The sequence below is a fragment of the Neofelis nebulosa genome, chromosome 1 (genome assembly GCF_028018385.1).
Source record: "Neofelis nebulosa isolate mNeoNeb1 chromosome 1, mNeoNeb1.pri, whole genome shotgun sequence".
Lineage (NCBI taxonomy): Eukaryota > Metazoa > Chordata > Mammalia > Carnivora > Felidae > Neofelis > Neofelis nebulosa.
Window position 1 is genome coordinate 102,491,750 of NC_080782.1, and position 22,014 is coordinate 102,513,763.

Below are 22,014 nucleotides of genomic sequence, written 5' to 3' on the forward strand. Positions count from 1 at the left end.
AAAGATTTTGTAGCCCCCTACTAACATGCCTCAAATACATTAAGCAAAAATTGACACAACTATATGGATACACAGAAATATCACAATCAGAATGAGATTTTCAATATAACTCTCTCAGAAATTGATAAAACAAGCAGGATAAAAAAATAAAAACCAGTAGGGATGTATTACAGTTGAAAAACAGAATGCACAAACTTACCCTAACAAATACATATAGACAACAAATGCAAAATACAGTCTTTTCAGGTATATGCAGATATTTACCAATACCGACTCTATCCTGGTCCATAACCCAAGTGTGAACAAATTTCCAAACGCTGAAATCATACGAAGTATGTTCTCTAACCACATGCAATTAAGCATGAGCTAGACTATACCTTTAAAATCATCACATATTTGGAAATTTAAAAACATACTTCTAGTGGTGCCTGGGTGGCTCAGTTAGTTAAGAATCTGACTCTTGATTTCAGCAGAGATCATGATTTCATGATCATGAGATTGAGACCCATGTTGGGCTCCATGCTGGGTGTGGAGCCTGCTTAAGAATTTCTTTCCCTTTCCCTCTCCAGTGCTCAAGCTGTCTCTCAAAAACAAAAATAGTAACAAAAACAAACAATATAAATATATATATCACACACATATTTATTTATATATTTACTTCTAAATAACCCAGGGAGGCAACAAAGAAATCACATTATCTTTAAATTCTTTAATCCTTAAAATATCTTTAAATTAAATATAATGAAAATCCTATTACTCAAAACTCGTGAAGCATAACAAAGCAATGCTTCAGGGAAATTTACAGATTTAAATGACTATATCAGAAATGAAAAAAGGTTGGGGCACCTGGCTGGCTCAGTCAGTGGAGCATGGGAGTCTTGATCTCGAGGTTTGGAGTCTAAGCCCCACATTAAGTGAAGAGATTATCTAAAAAAATTAAATCTTGGGGCACCTGGGTGGCTCACTCAGTTAAGCGTCCAAATTTGGCTCAGGTCATGAACTCGTGGTTCGTGAGTTTGAGCCCCACGACGGGCTCTGTGCTGACAGCTGAGAGCCCGGAGCCTGCTTCAGATTCTGTACCTCTCTCTCTCTCTCTGCCCCTCCCTGGCTCATGCTCTGTCTCTGTCTGTCTGTCTGTCTGTCTCTCTCTCTCTCTCTCTCTCTCAGGAATAGACATTTAAAAAATAATCTTAAAAAAAGTAAAAATGGTTGAAAATCATTAAGTCACACATCTATGTCAAAGTTAGAAAAAGAACAGCAAACTGAATACAAAGTCAAAAGAGATAAGGAACACAAAGTTAATGAAATAAAAAACAAATATTCAAAAAGGATCAACAAAACTAATAGTTGCTTCTTTATAAAAACTTTTAAAACCAACAAGTGACAAAGGAGACTGATAAAATCCAGAGAAGGTACAAATAACTGATGTCAGGAATGAAAAGGGAACATCTAGTACAGATTCATCAGATATTTAAAAGGTTTACAAAACAGGGGGCCTGGCTGGCTCAGTTAGTTAAGTGGCCAACTCTTGATTTCTGCTCAAGTCATGATCTCGCAGTTCATGAGATCAAGCCCCACAGCAGGCTCTGTGATGAAAGCATGGAACCTGTTTGGGATTCTCCCTCTCCCTCTCCCTCTCCCTCTCTCTCTGTCCGTCCCTTGCTCATGCTCTTTCTCAAAATAAATAAGCATTTTTTAAAAAAACAAAAATAAAACAGTTCATAAAAGGATATTAAGAATAAGGTTTTGGAGCACCTGGGTGGCTCAGTCAGTTAAGCGTCCAACATCAACTCAGGTCATGATCTTGCAGTTTATGAGTTCCAGCCCCACATCAGGCTCTGTGCTGACAGCTCAGAGCCTAGAGCCTGCTTTGGATTCTGTGTCTCCCTCTCTCTCTGCCCCTCCCCTGCTCATACCTCTGTCTCTCTCTCTTTCTCTCAAAAGTAAATAAACATTAAAAAAAAAAAAAAAGTTTTTGCCTATAAATTTGAAAGCATAAATGAAAAAAATTCCATAAAAATATAACTTATCAAACTCACAGAAGAACTAGAATATCCAAACAGTCCTGTAACTATTCAAGAAATTACATATGTAATTGAAACCTTCCTATAAAGGTGATTTCAAGTCCCAGTGGGTCTACCAGCAAAGTTAATGAAACACATAAAGAAGAAACCATAATCTGCCACATATTTTTTTCAGAAAAAAAAAAAAGATGTATACTCCCCAACTCATTTTATAAGGCCAACAAATCTTGATACCAAAACCTAAGAAAGATAGTTAGATAAAGGGAATTTTTCAGGCCAAATTCAATCACAAATACAGATGATAAAATCCTAAATAAAATAGCAAACTGAACCACCAATATATAAAAATGATAATACAACTCCACCTAGTTGAGTTTATATGAGGAATGAAAAGTTAGTCTAACATTCAAAATTCAATGTGGGGCGACTGGGTGGCTCGGTCAGGAGAGCATGCAACTCTTGATGTTGGGGTTGTGAGTTCGAGTGCCATGCTGGGTGTAGAGATTACTTTAAAAAAATAAAATAGGGATGTCTGGGTAGTTCAAATGGTTGAACATCTGACTCTTGGTTTTGGCTCAGGTCACAATCTCACAATTTTGTGAATTCAAGACCTGTGCAAAGCTCTACACTGGCAGCACAGAGCCTGCTTAGGATTCTCTGTCTCCCTCTCTCTCTGCACCTCCCCTACTCGCCCTATCTCTGTCTCTCTAGAAAATAAATAAATAAAAATTTACAAATAAAATAAAATCTTAAAAAAAATTCAATGTAATTCAGATTTTAACAAGAGAGGGAAAGAAAGAAAGAAGAAAAACATACCGCATCAATGGATACAGGAAAAGTATCTGACCAAATTCAACATCCATGCAGAATTAAAAAAAAAAAAAGAAAGAAAAACCTTACAAAACAATATAAACAAGGAAATTCCTATAATCTGATTAACAGTAGAGAAAAAAACAGAATAAATATATCATATTTAAGAGTGAAATGTGAGACTGGGAATAATAAGACAAGGACACCTGACATTTCCATTTCTATTCAGCATTATACCTAAAGTATTAGCCAGTATGAGAAGTCAAGAAAAATAAAGGTATAAGGATTGGAAAGAGAGATGTAAAACTGTCATTTGTACAAGATGACTGTACACATAGAAAATCCAAAACAACCTACAGATAAATTATCAGAATAAGCAAGAACAACCAGGTTACTAGACACAAAATCAATATATAAAAATCAAGGGCATTTATATATAAATTTGTAACACCTTACCAACAAACTGCATCCCCCCAAAATATGTAAAAATTCCTTCAATTTATTTTTTAAAAGGGGGAAAAAACTAAAAAAATATACAAGTCATGAACAGGGACTTCATAAAAGAAAATGCAAATGACCAATGAACATATGAGAGGATGTCAAGCTTATTATTCATCAAGGAAATGCATTTTAAAACCACAGTAAGATACAGGTATCCCTCACTATCCAAAAGTAAAGCCTTCTGAGGAAACGTTTCATAAGCCAAATGGCATAAAGCAAAGAAACAATTACCATTAATTTATATGGAAATTATTTTGAGCTTTCCCAGACCCCAAAAATAACCTCTCTTAGGCTTTTCTGATACTGTAGGACACATCTTGCTAACAGATGCACAAAATAAATTGAAATAAAGTACAGATGCTCAAAGACACAGTTCAACACTATGGCAGCTTGATGCTGAGATGCTGAGTAAAGGTCCTGGGAAAGGAGCTTGGCAGTGCCACCCTCACTGTGCACACTGCTTCCTTATGGAAGGAAGGACTCACTGCAAAACAAACTCAGAACGCTATGTTTGCATTTTGCCATTTTTTGTAACAGCAAAAATCCTCTTCGAATTTCTCTTGGGTTAGCAAAAACAGGTACTAACGTACGTCTTTCATAAAAGCCAACTGGCATAACACAAGCTTCTGAAAAGTGGGGGATACCTGTACCACTACTTATCCAATGATTCAAATTAAAAGACTGGCAATACCAAGTGGTGATGAGGACATGGAAGGACTACAACTCTGAAACAAGGCTGCTGCTGTTGTAAACTAGTACAACCACCTGGGAAAATTCTTTGGCATTACCTATTACAGTTAAACATACACATTACTCTATCACCTGGCAATTCTATTCCAGAGTATATACTTAATATAAATACATGTATATGTATACCAAGACACATGTGCCAGAATATTCAAAGCAATATCACTTGTAATAGCAAAAAGAACTGGAAACATCCCAAATTTCTGTCAATGGTAGTAGATACATTTTGGCATATTTAATACTACATGGCATTGCAAATGAATTAAACTAAATACAAATTAATCTCATAAACATGCTGAGTGACAGAAGACAAAATAACTACTATATGATTAAACTGATATAATTAATACAAAGTTCAAAAGATAGGTACAACTTCCTTTGACAGATGAATGGATAAATTGTGATATCTATAAATGGAGTACTACTCAACAGTAGCAAGGTATGAATGCAACTACATGGATCAATCTCAACATAATTATACTGAGTGAAAGTACTGGATAACAGACTATACCCTGTATGATTACATTCATATAAAATTCTAGAAATGGCAAACTAACCTAAATGTCAGAAGCAAATGAGTGGGTGTTTAGCAATGAGGCGGAGAGACAGGGGCAAGGAATTACAAAGGAGATGATGAATATGTTCACTACCTTGGTTGTGGTGATGGGTTTCATGAGTATGTGTATATGTCAAAATTTATCAAACTATACACTTCAAATATGCAGCATTGTATGTCAATTATACTCCAATAAAGCTGTTGGAAAGAAGAGAGGAAGGACGAGGGTAGTAAGGGAGAAAGACAGGAAAGGAAGAAAGGAGCAAAGAGGAATACAAGAGGGAAGAAGGGAGCAAACCAGTAGGGAGGAGGGACTGAGGGGAGGAGAGAAACTGAATGATTGACTTAGGAAATCAAACTTTCTGGGCCTCAATTTTCTTATCTCTAAAATGGAAGTGAAACTTTTGATAGTGAAAGGAGGTAACTAATGTATGCAAAATCCATAGTGCACAGTATATGTTTATGTGTCTATCTTTTCTTCCTTCCTTTCTCGTTCACTCCTTCAAGAAATATGAGTATCTAGGGGCGCCTGGGTGGCGCAGTCGGTTAAGCGTCCGACTTCAGCCAGGTCACGATCTCGCGGTCCGTGAGTTCGAGCCCCGTGTCGGGCTCTGGGCTGATGGCTCGGAGCCTGGAGCCTGCTTCCGATTCTGTGTCTCCCTCTCTCTCTGTCCCTCCCCTGTTCATGCTCTGTCTCTCTCTGTCCCAAAAATAAATAAAAAACGTTGAAAAAAAATTAAAAAAAAAAAAAAAAGAAAGAAATATGAGTATCTAATTATGCCAGGCTCTGTACAAGGCACCAGGGTAAAGAAGAATACTACATAATTTTCCCTTTATAGGGAAACACAGAGACAAATTAAAAAATGAATCATTATAAAATGTTATAGATACTGCAAAGAGATATATGATGTTGAGAAATACTATAATAGGTATTTCTGACCTAGTCAGGGAAATGAGGAAAAGCATCTCTGGAGAAGTGACCACACTGCTCAGCTCTAAAGAACAGGTGTTAATTAGGCAAAAACAGGAATAAGCATGTACAAAGCCTGGACTGGAAGACGTCTTTCAATAAATGGCCAATGTCTCTGGAAAGGAAAGAATAAGGATTCTGGCATGAACTAAAGCTTGAAAGGTAGCTTGGGATCAGACCAAGATGTTGGCAGACTGACCTTAAGAGTAATGGGAAGATTTCTAAATGACTCAAACCAGAAAGGTAACAAACCTCATTGCAGTTTAGAAAAAGCACTCCAATTACAGTACAAAGAATAAGTTGCAGGGGAATAAGAACGAATGTAGACAGATCAAAGAGGAGCTGCTGTTGGGGCGCCTGGGTGGCTCAGTCAGTTAAGAGCCCAAGTCTTGATTTCGGCTCAGGTCATGATCTCAACAGTTTGTGAGATTGAGCCCTGCGTTGGGCTCTGTACTGACGGCATAAGCCTGCTTGGGATTCTCTGTCTCTGCTCTTCCCCTGCTCATGCTCCCTCTCAAAATAAATAAATAAACTTAAAGAAGAGGGAAAAAAAAAAAAAAAAAAAAGAGGAGCTACTGTTGCAGTTCAGGCAACAATGACAGCTTGGATCAGGGTAGTAAAGTCAGAGATTTATTCTGTCAAAAAATCCTTACTTAGGGCCTACTAAGAGCCAAGCACTCTCCCAAGCTCAAGAGATGGAGTAATAAGCAAAAACAAAAAACAAAACAAAACAAAACCCCTGCCCTTGTGCCTTGTGGGATTTATATTCCAGAGGGGAGAGACAAATAAATAAGTAAAATATCACACACCTCATGGTTTTAAGTGCTATGAAGAAAACATTAAAGTAGGGAACTAGTGGAAAGAAGGGTTGGTTGTCTCACTGCCCAAAGAATCATAAAGGGATTAGATTCTGGGGGCGCCTGGGTGGCGCAGTCGGTTAAGCGTCCGACTTCAGCCAGGTCACGATCTCGCGGTCCGTGAGTTCGAGCCCCGCGTCGGGCTCTGGGCTGATGGCTCGGAGCCTGGAGCCTGTTTCCGATTCTGTGTCTCCCTCTCTCTCTGCCCCTCCCCCGTTCATGCTCTGTCTCTCTCTGTCCCAAAAATAAATAAAAAACGTGGAAAAAAAAAATTTAAAAAAAAAAAAAAAAAAAAAAAAGGGATTAGATTCTGAACAAGAAATGGTAGATTCTGGACATCTTATGGTAACTGACATAAATAGGCTAAAAGGCCTGATGACAACTGCCCTGAATGTCTCAAAGTAGTTATAGTAGTGATGCAAATGTTGGGGGAAAAGGAAGGCCAGAGGACATGCCAGGAGATGCAGTATTCTGAGGCCTCTTCTTTACTCCTGCCAGTGATGTTGCAGAAGCTAGTGAAGGACAGTTTTATCCAAAGCACTTAGAGCTTCTAGATTCTCTCTTACCTCCAAAAGAGAAGTGAAAGCCAGAAGAGGACTGGTCTTACATAAAATAGTTTGTTCCCCAATTCCTATCAGTTGGTAAACTCTATGACAGCAAAAGCTATGTCTTTACCCCTATATTCTCAGAATCCAGACAAGTGCCTGGCACACAGCAAACATGGAATATATATTACTGAAAGAAGAAATGAATGGAGTATTGTTTGTTTATTTTTTTAAGTAACCTCTATACCCAATGTGGGGGTTGAATGCACAACCCTGAGACTGAGAGTCACATGCTCCATCCACTGAGCCAGCCAGAAACCCCAATGAATGGAGTATTATATCAAAAGGCAAAATATTGGGGCACCTGGCTGGCTCAGTGGGTGGAGCATGTGACTCCTGATCTCAGGGTTGTGTGGTCAAGCTCCATGTTGGGTGTAGAGATTACTTAAAAAATAAAAGCTTTAAAAACAAACAAACAAATGAATAAATAATGGCAAAATAGCCCCATATTACTAAGATAAAGATTTTAAATGTGCTCATATAGGGGCGCTGGAGTCGCTCTGTCACTTGAGCGTCGGACTATTGATTTCGGCGCAGGTCACGATCCCAGGCCCATGGGATTGAGACCCATGTCAGACTCTATACTAAGCACGGAGCCTGCTTAAGATTCTCTCTCTCCCTCTGACCCTCTCCCTGCTTGCACTCTCTCTCTCTCAAATAAAAAAATAAAAAACAAAAACACGTGCTCGTATAAAAATCACAAACTGGGCCTAGCCACAAAATAGCTTTATTCAAACCAAAATACATTGATTGCAACAGTTTTTAAACTATTATATTCTAAGAGTCTTAAAGAAAATCACATTTTACAAATTTACAGAATGGAAAAATATATACTTATATTTTTTTAAAATAAAATTACAGGAGCACCTGGCTGGCTCAGTAAGTAGAGCATGGGACTGTTGATCTCTCAGTGTTATGAGTTCAAGCCCCATGTCGGTCATGGAGCCTACTTAAAATCTAAATAAAGAATGTTTTAAAAGTTATAATAATACATAACTACACATTCAGAAAAATTTTCAATTTATTTTAGTATGTTTAATGACATGTTTGTTTAAAGAAACGATAATATTTTATCCCACAAAATTTCTCAATTTTTCTATTGTACCACCTTGCTAGCTCTTTCAACGATAAACAGGTATATATATTCAAGCAGTGATTTGCAAACCAGGAGTGTAGCAATATTATTTGGAGCCACTAATTAGCCCTCAGCATGTAGATGCCAGGTAACTACTACTTTAAAATGTAACTATATAAGTGTACTTGATTATTTTAATGCAAATCTAACTAAAATTTTCCCATCTCTATTCTAAAATTTAATTTGATGATGAATTGTTAAATGACTTACTAAAAAAATACATACCTTTCTCTCACAAAATCTGCTAGTTCTTTCGTTGATATCTGTCCATGTTTCATATTATGGTAAAGGACATCAAAGCCACTATTTTTTTCCCCCTGAAATCAAAAAAGATTTTTAGTTTAACAAACAAAAAAGATCAAAATGACCAAAACGACTTACGAATAACCCTCCATTAACTAATATGCAATGCTAATGCTCAGGTGAACTATTTCTCCTTAAATGAACCATTGCCGCTCCTTGTATGACTTCAAATTATATCAAAGGAAAACTCTACACTTTAATAAAGTTTACAATTTATTATACATATACACACATTAAACACACATGCACACATTGTATAATCACTCAAAAAAGTATATTAAATGAAATTAAGTCTGAAATTTTAAGAAATAACATGCAGCCTAATTTAGAAAAGATAACCATGTATCTTTTTAAATACATCACCAAATCCCATTTCAATTCCCTTAATACGCACTAAGGGATTCCTGATTATGTAACAAAGAGTCCCTGTTTTAAAACAACTAAATCCTGGGACACCTTGGTGGCCCAGTTGGTTGAGTGCCTGACTCGATGTCAGCTCAGGTGGGATGGAGCCCCGGGTTAGGCTCCGTGCTGAGTGCAGAGATTCTCTCTCCCTCTCTCTATCCCTCTGCCCCTGTCCCCTGCTCACAATCTCTCTCTCTCCCTAAAATGAACAAATTTTAAAAATTAAAAATGAAAAAATAAATAACTAAACTTGACTTCTGGGTCAAGATAGCCTATTACTAACCACATAACCATTCAATACCACAAAATACTTTATAATCACTAACATAAATCTTTCAGTAAACTTAAACAACTTGAGAGGTGAGAAATTTTAAAATTTTAATAAAAGAGTAGTAACACTCATTGGCTAGTCCTCTACTAATGGGAAATTAGCAGAACCAGACCACTACACAATCCTAGAAAACCTTTACTGCCATTTAATCCAATAAATGCTAAATTAGCAAGTCACAGCAAAGAAAACATTAGAAATACCAATTTTATAGATGAAACAAAAGACTCAATAAACTTAGATCAACAACTCTCTTTACAATTAGTTTTTATTTTGCTCCAGTGAAAATAAAATAATAAAGAACTGACTATATTTGTTGGAAATAGAAAGCAATACAGTAAGCAAGAATTACACAATAGGAAACCTAATTTTTTTACAGCTCACTGAAAACAGGAAACTGGAATTCCTGTTATACTGAAATGATCCCTACCAAAGTTGTAAACTAATACAGAAAGTAATTATTTTGCCACATATACAATAAAATGTCCTATTTATAATGAGATAATATAAACAATACACTCGGGACGCCTGGGTGGCTCAGTTGGTTAGGCGTCCAACTTTGGCTCAAGTCATGATATGGTTTGTGAGTTCGAGCCCCAGGTCGGGCTCTGTGCTGACAGCTTGAAGCCTGGAACCAGCTTCAGATACTGTCTCTCTCTCTTTCTGCCCTTCTCCCACTTGCACTCTGTCTCTCTCTCTCAAAAACAAACATTAAAAAAATTAATTATAAAAAAATAAAAAACAATATACTCAACATTTTGAACATCAATTTCTTTACACAAGTAAGAATATAACATAAAACCATCGTCTTTAATGAATCCAAAGATACCCATTTGGTTTCTATAATTTTTTATGTTTAACATAAAGAAAAAAGTTATTATCTAACTTTGGCTTTTTACTTTCCATGGGTTTTTCATGCAAATTTATTCTAACCAAAAGAAGAATATTCTCTGACATAACCATTATCCCTAGTTTATGGCAAGCAAAAATAACATCATCATGCAGATTAGTAAGTACAGTTACAGACAAAATAATGAAGGACCTGAATCCTCAAAGGGATTCATTTGATTACTTGAATGCATAAATTACACATAATTACCTATCCACCAACTTCCAAAATATAGTCATGAACTCTAAAAACAAAATGAAACTTAAATTCTAAAACCATAAAATCAAAAGTCTGAAGCTCTCATGCCCCAAAGTTCTCAATAGACATCTACTACTTCTCATTTGCATATAAATCTAACAAGTCAGGTTACCTGGGTTCCCAATATGTGTTATGCATATTCATTATCATATTCAAATTGGAAGTGAATTAGGAGTAAAAGGCTATTCAAACAGACACACAGACTATTAGAAATACTCTACCAGTTGGGAGACAGCCAAAGCATAAGAGACTCTTAAAAACTGAGAACAAACTGAGGGTTGGGAGGTGGGAGGGAGGAGAGGGTAGCTGATGGGTATTGAAGAGGGCATCTTTTGGGATGAGCACTGCGTGTTGTATGGAAACCAATTTGACAATAAACTTCATATGTTAAAAATAAATAAATAAATAAATAAATAAATAAATAAATAAATAAACAAAGAAATACTCTACCAGGATTACAAGTTAAAAAAAAACAAAACAACTTTTTTTAAAAGAGATAAGGAACTGGACACCATCTAGTAACTGGGGCAACAAGGTCCTGAGCGTTTTGCCTCACTGTGACAGTATTTTTTTATGTTTATTTATTTATTTTTGAGAGAGAGAAAGGTAAGAGAGTGGCAGAGAGAAAGCGAGACAGAATCCCAGCGCACAGCCTGACACAGGGCTCAAACCCACGAACTGTGAGACCACGACCTGAGCCAAAACCAAGAGTCACTTAACTAGAAGTCACTTCACCAAGGATGTTTAACTGACTACGCCACCCAGGCACCCCTCACTGTTATAGTATTATAAACATTTAGGAATCAAGTAAAGGTTAAATTACATTTGGAAATTTGGGTTTTAATCAAAAAGTCCTTTAAAGAGTAAGCTCTTTTTTGGGAACTTCAGATATCCAAATAGCCTACTAGTTAAAAATCCTAATAGAGGAAATTATGAATATTAATCTATTTAATATACAATACAATATTAATACAGTATCAATAATATACCTTAAGAAACAGTACTAACTACTCCATCCCTCAGGTTTTCACTTGGAAAGACAAGAAAAATTCATTCTAATAAGGATGTGATACAGAAGAACCCTGCCTCAAAATGCACTAACAACTAAATATAAACATATATTCACATATAATGAATATGCATAAACACATGATTACAAATCCATTTGTCATTTCTTCTTATTTTCAGATTTTTCATTTATTGAGGTCAGAAAACATGAGTCTAACTCCAGGCACTATTCATTAACAATTTCACAAACCTATTAACACAAATATTTATTACTCATGAACTTTAGCACAAACTAAGCAAAAATTTTACTACTTCAAATGGCGCTAGTGTGTAGGGTGATCTCTCTCACTCCACACACACACTTAAATACAAATACACCTTTTTTCTAAAAAAAAATAAAAATAAAAAAAAAAAATTTCAAAGTGTCTGACAAAGAACCCAAATTGTATTGTCCCTTGCCAAAAACTTACTTTACAGCTTTGATAACAGATGACTAAATAAATACTAAATACATAGAAATTTATATGTCAAAAAATACAGCAGAAGACAAGAACCCTGGAGCTGAAGTCTAGGCCCATTTGGCTTCAGTGTCTTCACCTGCACAAAACACTGAAAATTCTGGTGAAACGGGGAGAGACCACTCTTGAAAAAGATAATTGTAACTCATTGTAATTCTGCCATCATTTAAGATCACCCCAATTTTTTTTAACCAGAAGTACCTCCACACAGGTTCTGTAATTTTATATTAGTCACCAACGTTTTTAGTAGATGGCTCTAATTCAAAGAAAAGTAAAATAAGAAGTATTTCTGAACTGCATATCCATTTTATCACCTTAGACCTTGAAGTGGATATGTTCTTCTCATTTTCAACACAAAATTTTTTTTCTTAACAAAATCTGTTAACTCAAGCAAGCAGAACTGGCTTTTCCTTGAGTACAAATACATGAATGTACAAATAATTTGACAACAGACTTTTATTATCAAATAGAATTATGTCTAAAGATGTCTTCTTATCTTCAATATTTTACTAAAACCGTAAATATTCATGCCCTTTGATTCAGCAATCCCACTTTTAGAAATCTATACTACAGAAACACACACACACAAAGATACATGTGGAAGAATATTTACTGAAGTACTATTTATAATAGTGAAAAATGGAAAAAACTCAAAGACATCCATTAATATTACTGGTTACGTAGGGGCACCTGGGTGGCCCAGTCAGCTAAGAGTCCGACTCTCGACTTTGGCTCAGGTCATGATCTCACAGTTCACAAGATCAAGCCCCGCATCAGGCTCTGTGCTGACAGCATAGAGCCTGCTTGGGATTGTCTCTCTCCCTCTCTCTCTGCCTCTCCTCACTGGTGCATGCTCACTCTCTCTCTCTCTCTCTGGCAAAATGAATAAAACTTAAAAGATATAAAACTGGTTAAGTAGATGACAGTATATCCTACAATAAAATACAGTATTTTTTAAAAGACTACAGTAAAAAAAAAATTGCAGATTTTTAAAATTCTTAAAACAGACAGATACACTGTCAATGGAAAAAAGCAAGACACAATTACCATGACAGCCCAAAATAACCTAATGTAAGGAACAACTTAAATGCCCAGCAACCAGTGAATAAAAAGACAAAATAAGGTATATCCATACAACGGAATATAATTCAGCAATAAAAGAAACAAACAATGATGCATGTGACTTTATGAATAACTATAATCATCTTAAAGAAATCAGACACGAGACCATAAATTGTATGACTCCATTTATATGAAATGTCTAGAATAAGCAAATCTGCTGAGATAGAAAGTAGATTTAGTGAGTTGTTGGGAAGGGGAGGTTGTGAAGTAGGAGGTGAAAAGAGGTACAGGTTTTCTTTGTGATGTAATGAAAACGTTTTAAAATTGTGATGAGGACTACATGTCAAAAAGCACTGAACTGTACACTTTAAATAAGTGAACTATACAGTAAATAAAATATATCACAATAAAGCTATCAAAAAGCTTAGGCAAATATTTTTATCCATTTCAATCAAATTCTTGCAGAGAAATTTTCAGTATTAAGTGACAAAAGCATCTATTAACACTATTACTGGTACAAGGAAGACAATTCTTTTGAATATTTACGCTAAGATAGGATCTTTTTTAATCTGCTGGTCTCAATGCACTTTACAAAAGAGGTGGCACATTCATAAAAGTCTAATGACTGTGCCCTGGGGCAAACAAAATCTTGTTATAATCTGGTATAAACAAGTGTTAAAAACCTTTGAATTAATTCTTAACATGAAGAAGAAGGAAAAAAGTTTTATTACCCTTTGAAGATGTTTAGTCCAGAGTCATACAAGTCCTTTAAGAAACCACAAACTTCTGGGGAACCTAGGTGGCTCAATCGGTTTAGCTTCAGACTCTTGACTTCGGCTCACGGCATGATCTCACAGTTCCTGGGTTTGAGCCCCACGTCAGGCTCTGTACTGACAGCTGGGGCCTGGAGCCTGCCTGAGATTGTGTCTCCCTCTTTGTCTGCCCCTCCCCTGCTCATGCTCTTTCTTTCTCTTTCTCTCTCTCTCTCTCTCTCTCTCTCTCTCAAAAATAAATAAATAAACATTAAAAAAAAAAAAAAGAAAGAAAGAAAGAAAAGATAAAGAAAACACAAACTTCTGGGGTGCCTGGGTGGCTCAGTGGGTTGAGTGACCAACTCTTGATTTTGGCTCAGGTCATGATCTCACAGTGGGTTTGAGCCCCATACTGGGATCTGCACTTACAGTGTGGAGCCTGTTTGGATTCTCTCTCTTCCTCTCTCTCTCTCTGCCCCTCCCCAACTCATGCTGTCTTTCTTTCTTTCTCTCTCAAAATAAGTTAACTTAAAAAAACAAAAAAGAAAACAAAAACCACAAATTTCTCAGAACCTATTGTCTCTTCTTACCACTCTGACTACAGTTAACAGTTTATCAGTCCAGATTCCTTTTCCCATACATATAGTAACATGTTACTTTTTTTTTAAGTTTATTTATTTTGAGAGAAAGAGAGAAAGAGGATGGGGGGGGGGGGGCGGAAAGAGAGAGAAAGACAGACAGAATCCCTAGCAGACCCTGACACGGGGCTTGATCTCATGAACCATGAAATCACAACCTGAGCAGAAATCAAGAATCAGATGCTTAACGGACTGAGCCACCCAGGGGCCCCATGTTACTTTTTAACATGAAAATGAGATCACATTATGCATAGTTTTGCACTTAAGGTGACCAAGTCACTGGAAATATTTAGGTTTTTTTCTAGTCTAATTTAGAATCTACAAGTGAGACATACTTGAAATTTCAAGTTAAAAAGTCTGAATACGTCATCAAACCTACCTTGGAAACTCAAAGACATCTTTTTCTGGTTGACTTTATAACATCACTTTATACTTTAAAATTTTTTTAAGGAGATATGAAATACAATCTAACATCTTTCCACTTGAAGAAAAAATAGAACTGTTAATGTACCTGGGTTTTTAAGATCCATGAACAGCAATAGTGGAAAAGTACAAAGCTATATAAGTCCTATAGATTTTAGCTAATGGTTTGAAACTTCTCCTTCAAAGACCTTTTAAGAGCAACAGTAAATTAAAAACTAAAAACAAAAAAACTGGATTATCTCTCACTTTTGATACTCCAAGATCTGGAAAACAGGCAGAAGATGGGGTGCCTGAGTGGCTCAGTCAGTTGAGCATCCGACTTCAGCTCAGGTCATGGTCTCGCAGTTCTTGAGTTTGAGCCTTGCATCGGGCTCTGCTAACAAACAGCTCAGAGCCTGGAGCCTGCTTCGGATTCTGTATCTCTCTCTCTCTCCCTCTCCCCTGCTCATGCTCTGCCTCTCTCTATCTCTCAAAAATAAATAAATGTTAAAAAAAATTTTTTTGAAAAAAAAAACAGGTAGAAGATAGTGTATAGTGTATAATCAGGCTATTGATTAAAAAGCTGATTTTACCTACTTCCTTTTTATTAAAAAAAAAAATTGGAAGGGGATGAAAGGGTCAGGAGGTGCTATCATGTGAATAGCAAATAACAGGCCTAACCTTCCTCTCAACCTCAAACCGCTTCAAAAGTAATAAATAAATATCATCACTTCCTACCACTCTACATTTTCCTTTTGCACTAGCTCTTATGTAAGCAGTTTTTCTATAAGTAAATAGCACATTTAACCACAAGTTACAAACTCTTTTAGTCAACCTTCTATTTATACATTGAAATTTTCACACATGATCATCAGAACTATTCTACAGAACTACTGGCAAGATGTTTTTAAAGCAGAAAACAGTGATTAAAGATGTAAAATGAGCACTGCTCAGCAGTCAGAGCAGGCAGGTACAAAAGTCACTCAAACACATCTGTTGGTTGGCTGAAGGAAATAAATCTTATTATATTAAAAAAATTATTTTCTAACTCCTCAGATACTCCCTAAACTTTTCAATTATAATTCACCTTTTCCAGTTAGTTAAATCCTTAAAGCCATCTAATAGATATTATAGGGATTCAACAAAAATAACAAAAGCAAACAGTTGTGAGATAATTTTTTTAGAATTTTCAAATTCTCTGTAATATTCTTTAAAGAATGTAATTTTAATTACCCTCAACATGAAAAAATAAAACAATTTCAGGTTTCTCAAAAACTCTTCAATCTGTGCATTCGAAGGCATTCTTAAAATGACATCTCTCGTTCATGTTGTTAAATCTTCAGTCCTCATAATTCATAAATAAAAAAAAACTGAAAATAACTTAAATATTCAAAGTGGGAGTAGTTTTAAAAATTACCTATGCATTCCATGAAAACCTATCAAAGTCACCGCAAAGTATTTTCAAAGAATACTTAATCGTATGAGAAAAATACTTGATGCTTGTTTTCATTTGAAAACACCAAGCTACAGAACAATACAGCAGAACCTATTGTGAATGTATATATGTATATGTATACATATGTATATGTATATATATTTTTTTTTAGATTTATTTTTGAGACAGTGCAAGCAAGGAAGGGGTGGGCGGCGGGGGGTGGGGAACAGAAGATCTGAAGTGGGCTCTGTGCTAACAGCAGTGAGCCCCATGTGAGGCTCAAACTCATGAGCTGGGAGATCATGACCTGAGCCAAATGAAGTCTGAAACTCAACCGACTGAGCCACCCAGGCACCCAATGAATGTTGTATTTGGAAAGAAAATCTTAGAGGATACAGGGAACAGCAATACATAATTTTAATTTTCTTCTGTATTCTGTGTCCTACCTATCCCATAATAATGGTCATATAATTAAAAAGGAAAACTATCTTCGCTGGTTCTTGTTTCAACCAAATAAAAATTAACACTTAGTAGTTTTAAGATCCAGCATCACCAATTTGCTTTACATATACTGTACCTTCCTATCTTTTCCCTGAAGTCAAGCAAATATGCTTATCATATCTTTCATAACTTTTACTTCTGCAGTTCCATCAAGGAGCATGTGCCTGACAGAACTGATGGACTTGTATGCCTCAACTTCAACACACAGTTCACTAATCATTTCTCAGTTTAATCCTCTCAATCTGGCTATCCCAGCAATATTCTTTAGCGACTTTACCAATAGATACCATTTTAGGCCTCAGTTGCTGTTGTACTGTTTTTGTATGCCCCCCCCCCCAATTTGACCAATTTATGCTTATCTGGTGACCAAACTGCTACTAACATTCTTCCAACTCTAGTATTCTTTCATTTTTCCACACTAAAGTGAAAACCAAACTTTTATTCCCTTTAAGTCTCCATGGCACCATATTCCTATACGGATTTTTTAGGGTGCTTCTGTTAAATGTTTTAGAATTGTGAAACCAGGATGGATAATCTCAAGAAAAATAACTCAAAAACTACTTCCACGGGGTTTATGCTAACCAAATATGCATGATGATAAAAAAAACATACCTGTTCTCCCATGCTTTCGCCTAAACAAGTAGTTCTGAAAGGATTAGAGCATTTAGGATTTAGTGTGCAGTGTTAGAAAAGAATCCAGACAGCAAAATTTTATCCTTTCCATGTCAATGTTCTAAAATCTTTCCCCTGAACGGAACTTATACAGACTAAATCAGTAAATTTCTCACTTTCAAATTTCTCCAACAATTAAGGCAAAAATACAGACCACCACTGCACCCCCTAAAATTCTAAGTGCCTCACAATAAAATTTAATGTCATCTATAATACTATGATTTTATAATGTCTACCTGTCAGATCTACTTAAACCAAGTTAGATGAATCTGTATTTTACATTTTCATAGCTTGTTGCAGCTGAAAACAATTTGGGCATGGCTAACTGGCTAACAATTATACAATAACACATTTTAACTTAGTGTATGTAATTTGCTTGTGTATATACAGAGATCATCTCTGGAAAGCAACAGAAGAAACTGGTTAACAGTGACTGCCTTTGTGGAGATCTTGCTGGCTGGGAAAAAAGAAATTTTATACTGTATTCCTTTTGGTATCTTTTGAAAATTTACTGAACCATGTAAATTTTGCAAATCTGTTAACTAATCTATACATAAATATGCATACACATACACTTCTTAAATTTCAGTATATCACCAAATGGAATCATATCCCAAGGAGATATCACAAATTACAGTATTTGGAAATTTCAAGTAATAAAAACAAAGTCTTTATTCTGGGTTTCTACAATCACCTCAACTAATTTTCAAAAACATATATGCTTAAATTTGCATATGGATATAACCCACCAAAATACGTGTGTGGGCACATGTATAGTTTGTAGTCTCTCATCTAGGATACTAAATTTAAATAATCAAGCAAAAATATAACGTTTTGCATTCCAAAGTCCTATGAATAGCAATTCTAGGTTTTTAAAAAACATTTTAATCCTTCTAGTTTATCCATGTAATGACAGATCAAATTTTGGATGTATAATTAAGCACTCCAATTTTATTTAAAAGTAAAGCATGACAATACCAGGGAAATCAAAAGATAAACGGAATGAGACTTCTGTACTGGTTAAATAATGAAAGAAATAAGGACAAGAAATACTTCAAAATAAAAACACCCAAGATAATTATTTCATTCTTGATGTGCTGACTGGAAATAATCTTTGCAAAGGGTCACCTAACTAAAAACGTTAGTTCATTACAATGTAATATATGCTACAGGATACTTGACGTCTTTGGGAGAATGCTTCATATTTTACAGAAATTAGGAATGTTACGCAAAATGAGGTTTATAAAGATTTAAATCAGGTTTTGTTTAATTTTTCCCCTTAAATAATTATCACTAATGAAATCCATCCTTAAAAAAAAATTTCAGGGGGTTAGTACCCAAAATACACAAAAAACTTATACAACTCACTACCAAAAAACAAACAAACAATCCAATTAAAAAATGAGAAGACATGAACAGACATTTCTCCAGTAGACATACAGATGGCCACAGACACGTAAAAAAAAAAATGCTCGACATCACTCATCATTAGAGAAATGCAAATCAGAACCACAATGAGATATCTTATACCAGTCAGAATGCTGAAATCAAAAACATAAGAAACAAGAAGTGTTGACAAAGATGTGGAGAATGAGGAACACTCAGGCACTATTGATGGGAATGCAACCTGGTGGAGCCACTATGGAAAACACTATGGAGATTCCTCAAAAAGTTAAAATTAGGATTACCATATAATCCAGTAATTCCACTACTGGGTATTAACTCAAAGAATATAAAAAACCTAACTCAAAAAGACGCATGCACCCCTATGCTTATTACAGCATTATATTTTTAAGTTTACTTATTTTGAGAGAGAGAGCACATGTGCACGCATGCAGGAGCAGGACAGAGGCAGAGAGAGAGGGACAGAGACAATCCCAAGCAGGCTCCAAGCTGTCAACACAGAGCCTGAGGTGAGGCTCAAGCTCATGAACCATGAAACCATGACCTGAGCCTAAATCAAGAGTTGGACACTTAACCACCTGAGCCCCGCAGCAATATTTACAATAGCCAAAATATGGAAAGAACCCAAAGGTCCATCTATATAGATGAGTAGACAAAGAAGAGTAGCATACACACACACACATACACACACACACACACACACACACACACACACACACACACACACAGGAATACTACTCAGCCATAAAAAAGAATGAAATCTTGCCACTTGCAACAACATGTATAGAGCTAGGGAGTATAATGCTAAATGAAATAACTCAGAGAAAGACAAGTACCATATGATTTCACTCATACGTGGAATTCAAGAAACAAAACAAAAAAAGAGACAAGCCAAAAACAGACCCGTAATTATAGAAAACGAACTGATGGTTACCACAGGAGAGGCAGGTGGAAGAATGGGTGAAACAGGTGAAGGGGATTAAAGAGTAAGGTTACCATGATGAGTACTGAGTATAGGACTCGTTTTTTAAAATTATTTTTTAATGTTTATTTATTTTTGAGAGAAAGAGAGACAAAGACAGAGCATGAGAGGGGTATGGACAGAGAGATGGAGACAGAGAATCTAAAGCAGGTTCTAGGCTCTAAGCTGTCAACCCAGAACCCAATTCAGGGCTCAAACTCACAACCTGTGAGATCATGACCTGAGCTGAAGTTGGATGTTTAATGGACTGAGCCACCAGGAACCCCTGTAGAGAACTGTTGAATCACTACACTGTACACCTGAAACTAAAAAACACTGTGTGCTAATTATACTGGAATTTAAAAAAAAAATTAAAAATTTAAATCCTGAATTAAATAATCTGGGTTTATATAAAAATATAAAGCCATTTTAATTACTATAGAGCAATCAATGGTGACATAGACTATCTCAAAAGTATTATAAATTTTACTCTTACTCTGAAAAAGCAGTGTACATAAACACTTCCTCACTATAATATTTGCAATAACTCTTTAAACTGACATTATCTTTTGAAGGGTTAACAACTGTTTTTATATATTAAGGCAATGGTGTGGATTTCTGCTATCAAAACTAATTTTGTTATCCAATTTTAATGGAAAAGAAAAACATTTTCAACTTGATTATCAAAGGCACTATACTTCGTGGCAAAAAATGACTAATCAGCAACAAAACACCTGTTCTGTAGGAACTTTTAAATACATTTTCTCTTCAAAGTAAAAAATTAAGTAATCCGTAATGTAGGATACAGTTTTAGTTAAGAAAAACTACACTTTAAAGAAAAAGGCAGGATGTGCTGCTTTCGAAAGGGCTTGAAAATAGTTTGAATGATTCAACCTTTCCTCTAACAAATGCCACAACAAAAAGGTTTGTCTTTTTCTTTGCAGGGAAAACAATAATTTATAGGTTGTTTGATTAGAAACTTAAAAATTCAGAGTTTCCCATTACCTCACTTTGACAAGTTTCATTTATTCTGACACTGCCACTTTAAATACTAGGGGAGAAAAGTGAAATTAATATTACAATTTCTCTATTTTAAGAAATTATAAATGGTCCTAAAATATGTACATTTTTGAGTTGTCTTAGACAACTATCAAATTCTCAGAAGTGATTTAGTTCCTGTTCCTAGTCTTGCCCAGTTCATTTAGTCCTCCTTTGGAGCTTTTTAAAGTTCCAGTTTAGAGCTTTCAGCCCCAATTCCAGGCTTGAAAGTAAAATAAAATGCAATCTTTTTTTACTATTTGTATTCAACAGTGGAAGCGAAGGCAAAGACAAAACCATAAATTAAACTAGGAATTCTGTCTAAATTTCATATACCCAAATTTATTCCTGTCCCTTCCTTACGAGGGACAAACAGGGGCTCCCAAAAACCAATACAAAGAATGTTCACAGAAAGCATTATTCTTAATAGCCAAAAACATCAGACAAGGCTATGTTCAAAGCTCAATTAACAGAAACAAAAAATAACTTTAAAATGTTAATGTACAATTTGCAGTAAACTATAATTTTTTTTTTCAATCTTAATGAACAATTTGGAATTAAGTCAGCAAGCTTCAAGAACACATTCAACTATCAAAAACCATGCAAAACATTCAAGAATGTCCAATTTTAAATGATCCTCACAATAGTTTTATAAATTGCCACTGTAAAACCTAAAGTCTAAAATTGACAGGTTATACATATCAACTAAAATTAAATAACTAATTAATTAAATTGATAGGCTAAACCTAAGATTCATGAAAAAACGCAAAGGACCCAGAATAGGCAGAAAAATCTTGATAAAGACCAAAGCTGGAAGACTCTCACTTCTTGATTCTAAACTTGCTGCAAAGCTATAATAATCAAAACAGTGTAGAACTAGTATAAGGATGGACAATGGAATACAAGTGAAAGTCAAGAAATAAACCCATACTCCTATGGTCAACTGATTTTTGACAAGGGAGCCACGACTATTTAACTAAAAGAGAAGAGCCTTTCAACAAATGGCACTGGGACTAGATATCCACAGGCAAAAGAATGAAGCTGAACCTCCTTCTGACACCACACACAAAAACTGACCTCAAATGGATCACAGGCCTAAATGTAAGAGCTAAAACTATAAAACCCATAGAAGAAAACATTCGTGTATACACTCTTTGTGACTGTGGGTTAGGAAAAACTTCTTAAATAAAACAATAAAAGCATAAATGATTACGAATAAATTAAGCTGGACTTCA

At 35.5% G+C, this 22,014-nt stretch overlaps 1 protein-coding gene across 1 annotated transcript in view; it reads right to left on the reverse strand.

The window, feature by feature from the left end:
* FCHO2 (FCH and mu domain containing endocytic adaptor 2) overlaps positions 1-22,014 on the reverse strand; it is a 124,237-nt gene that overhangs the window by 99,064 nt on the left and 3,159 nt on the right. Inside the window, 1 exon segment of the mRNA XM_058729913.1 lies at positions 8,431-8,522. Within this exon segment, the coding sequence (XP_058585896.1) occupies positions 8,431-8,522 (92 nt within the window).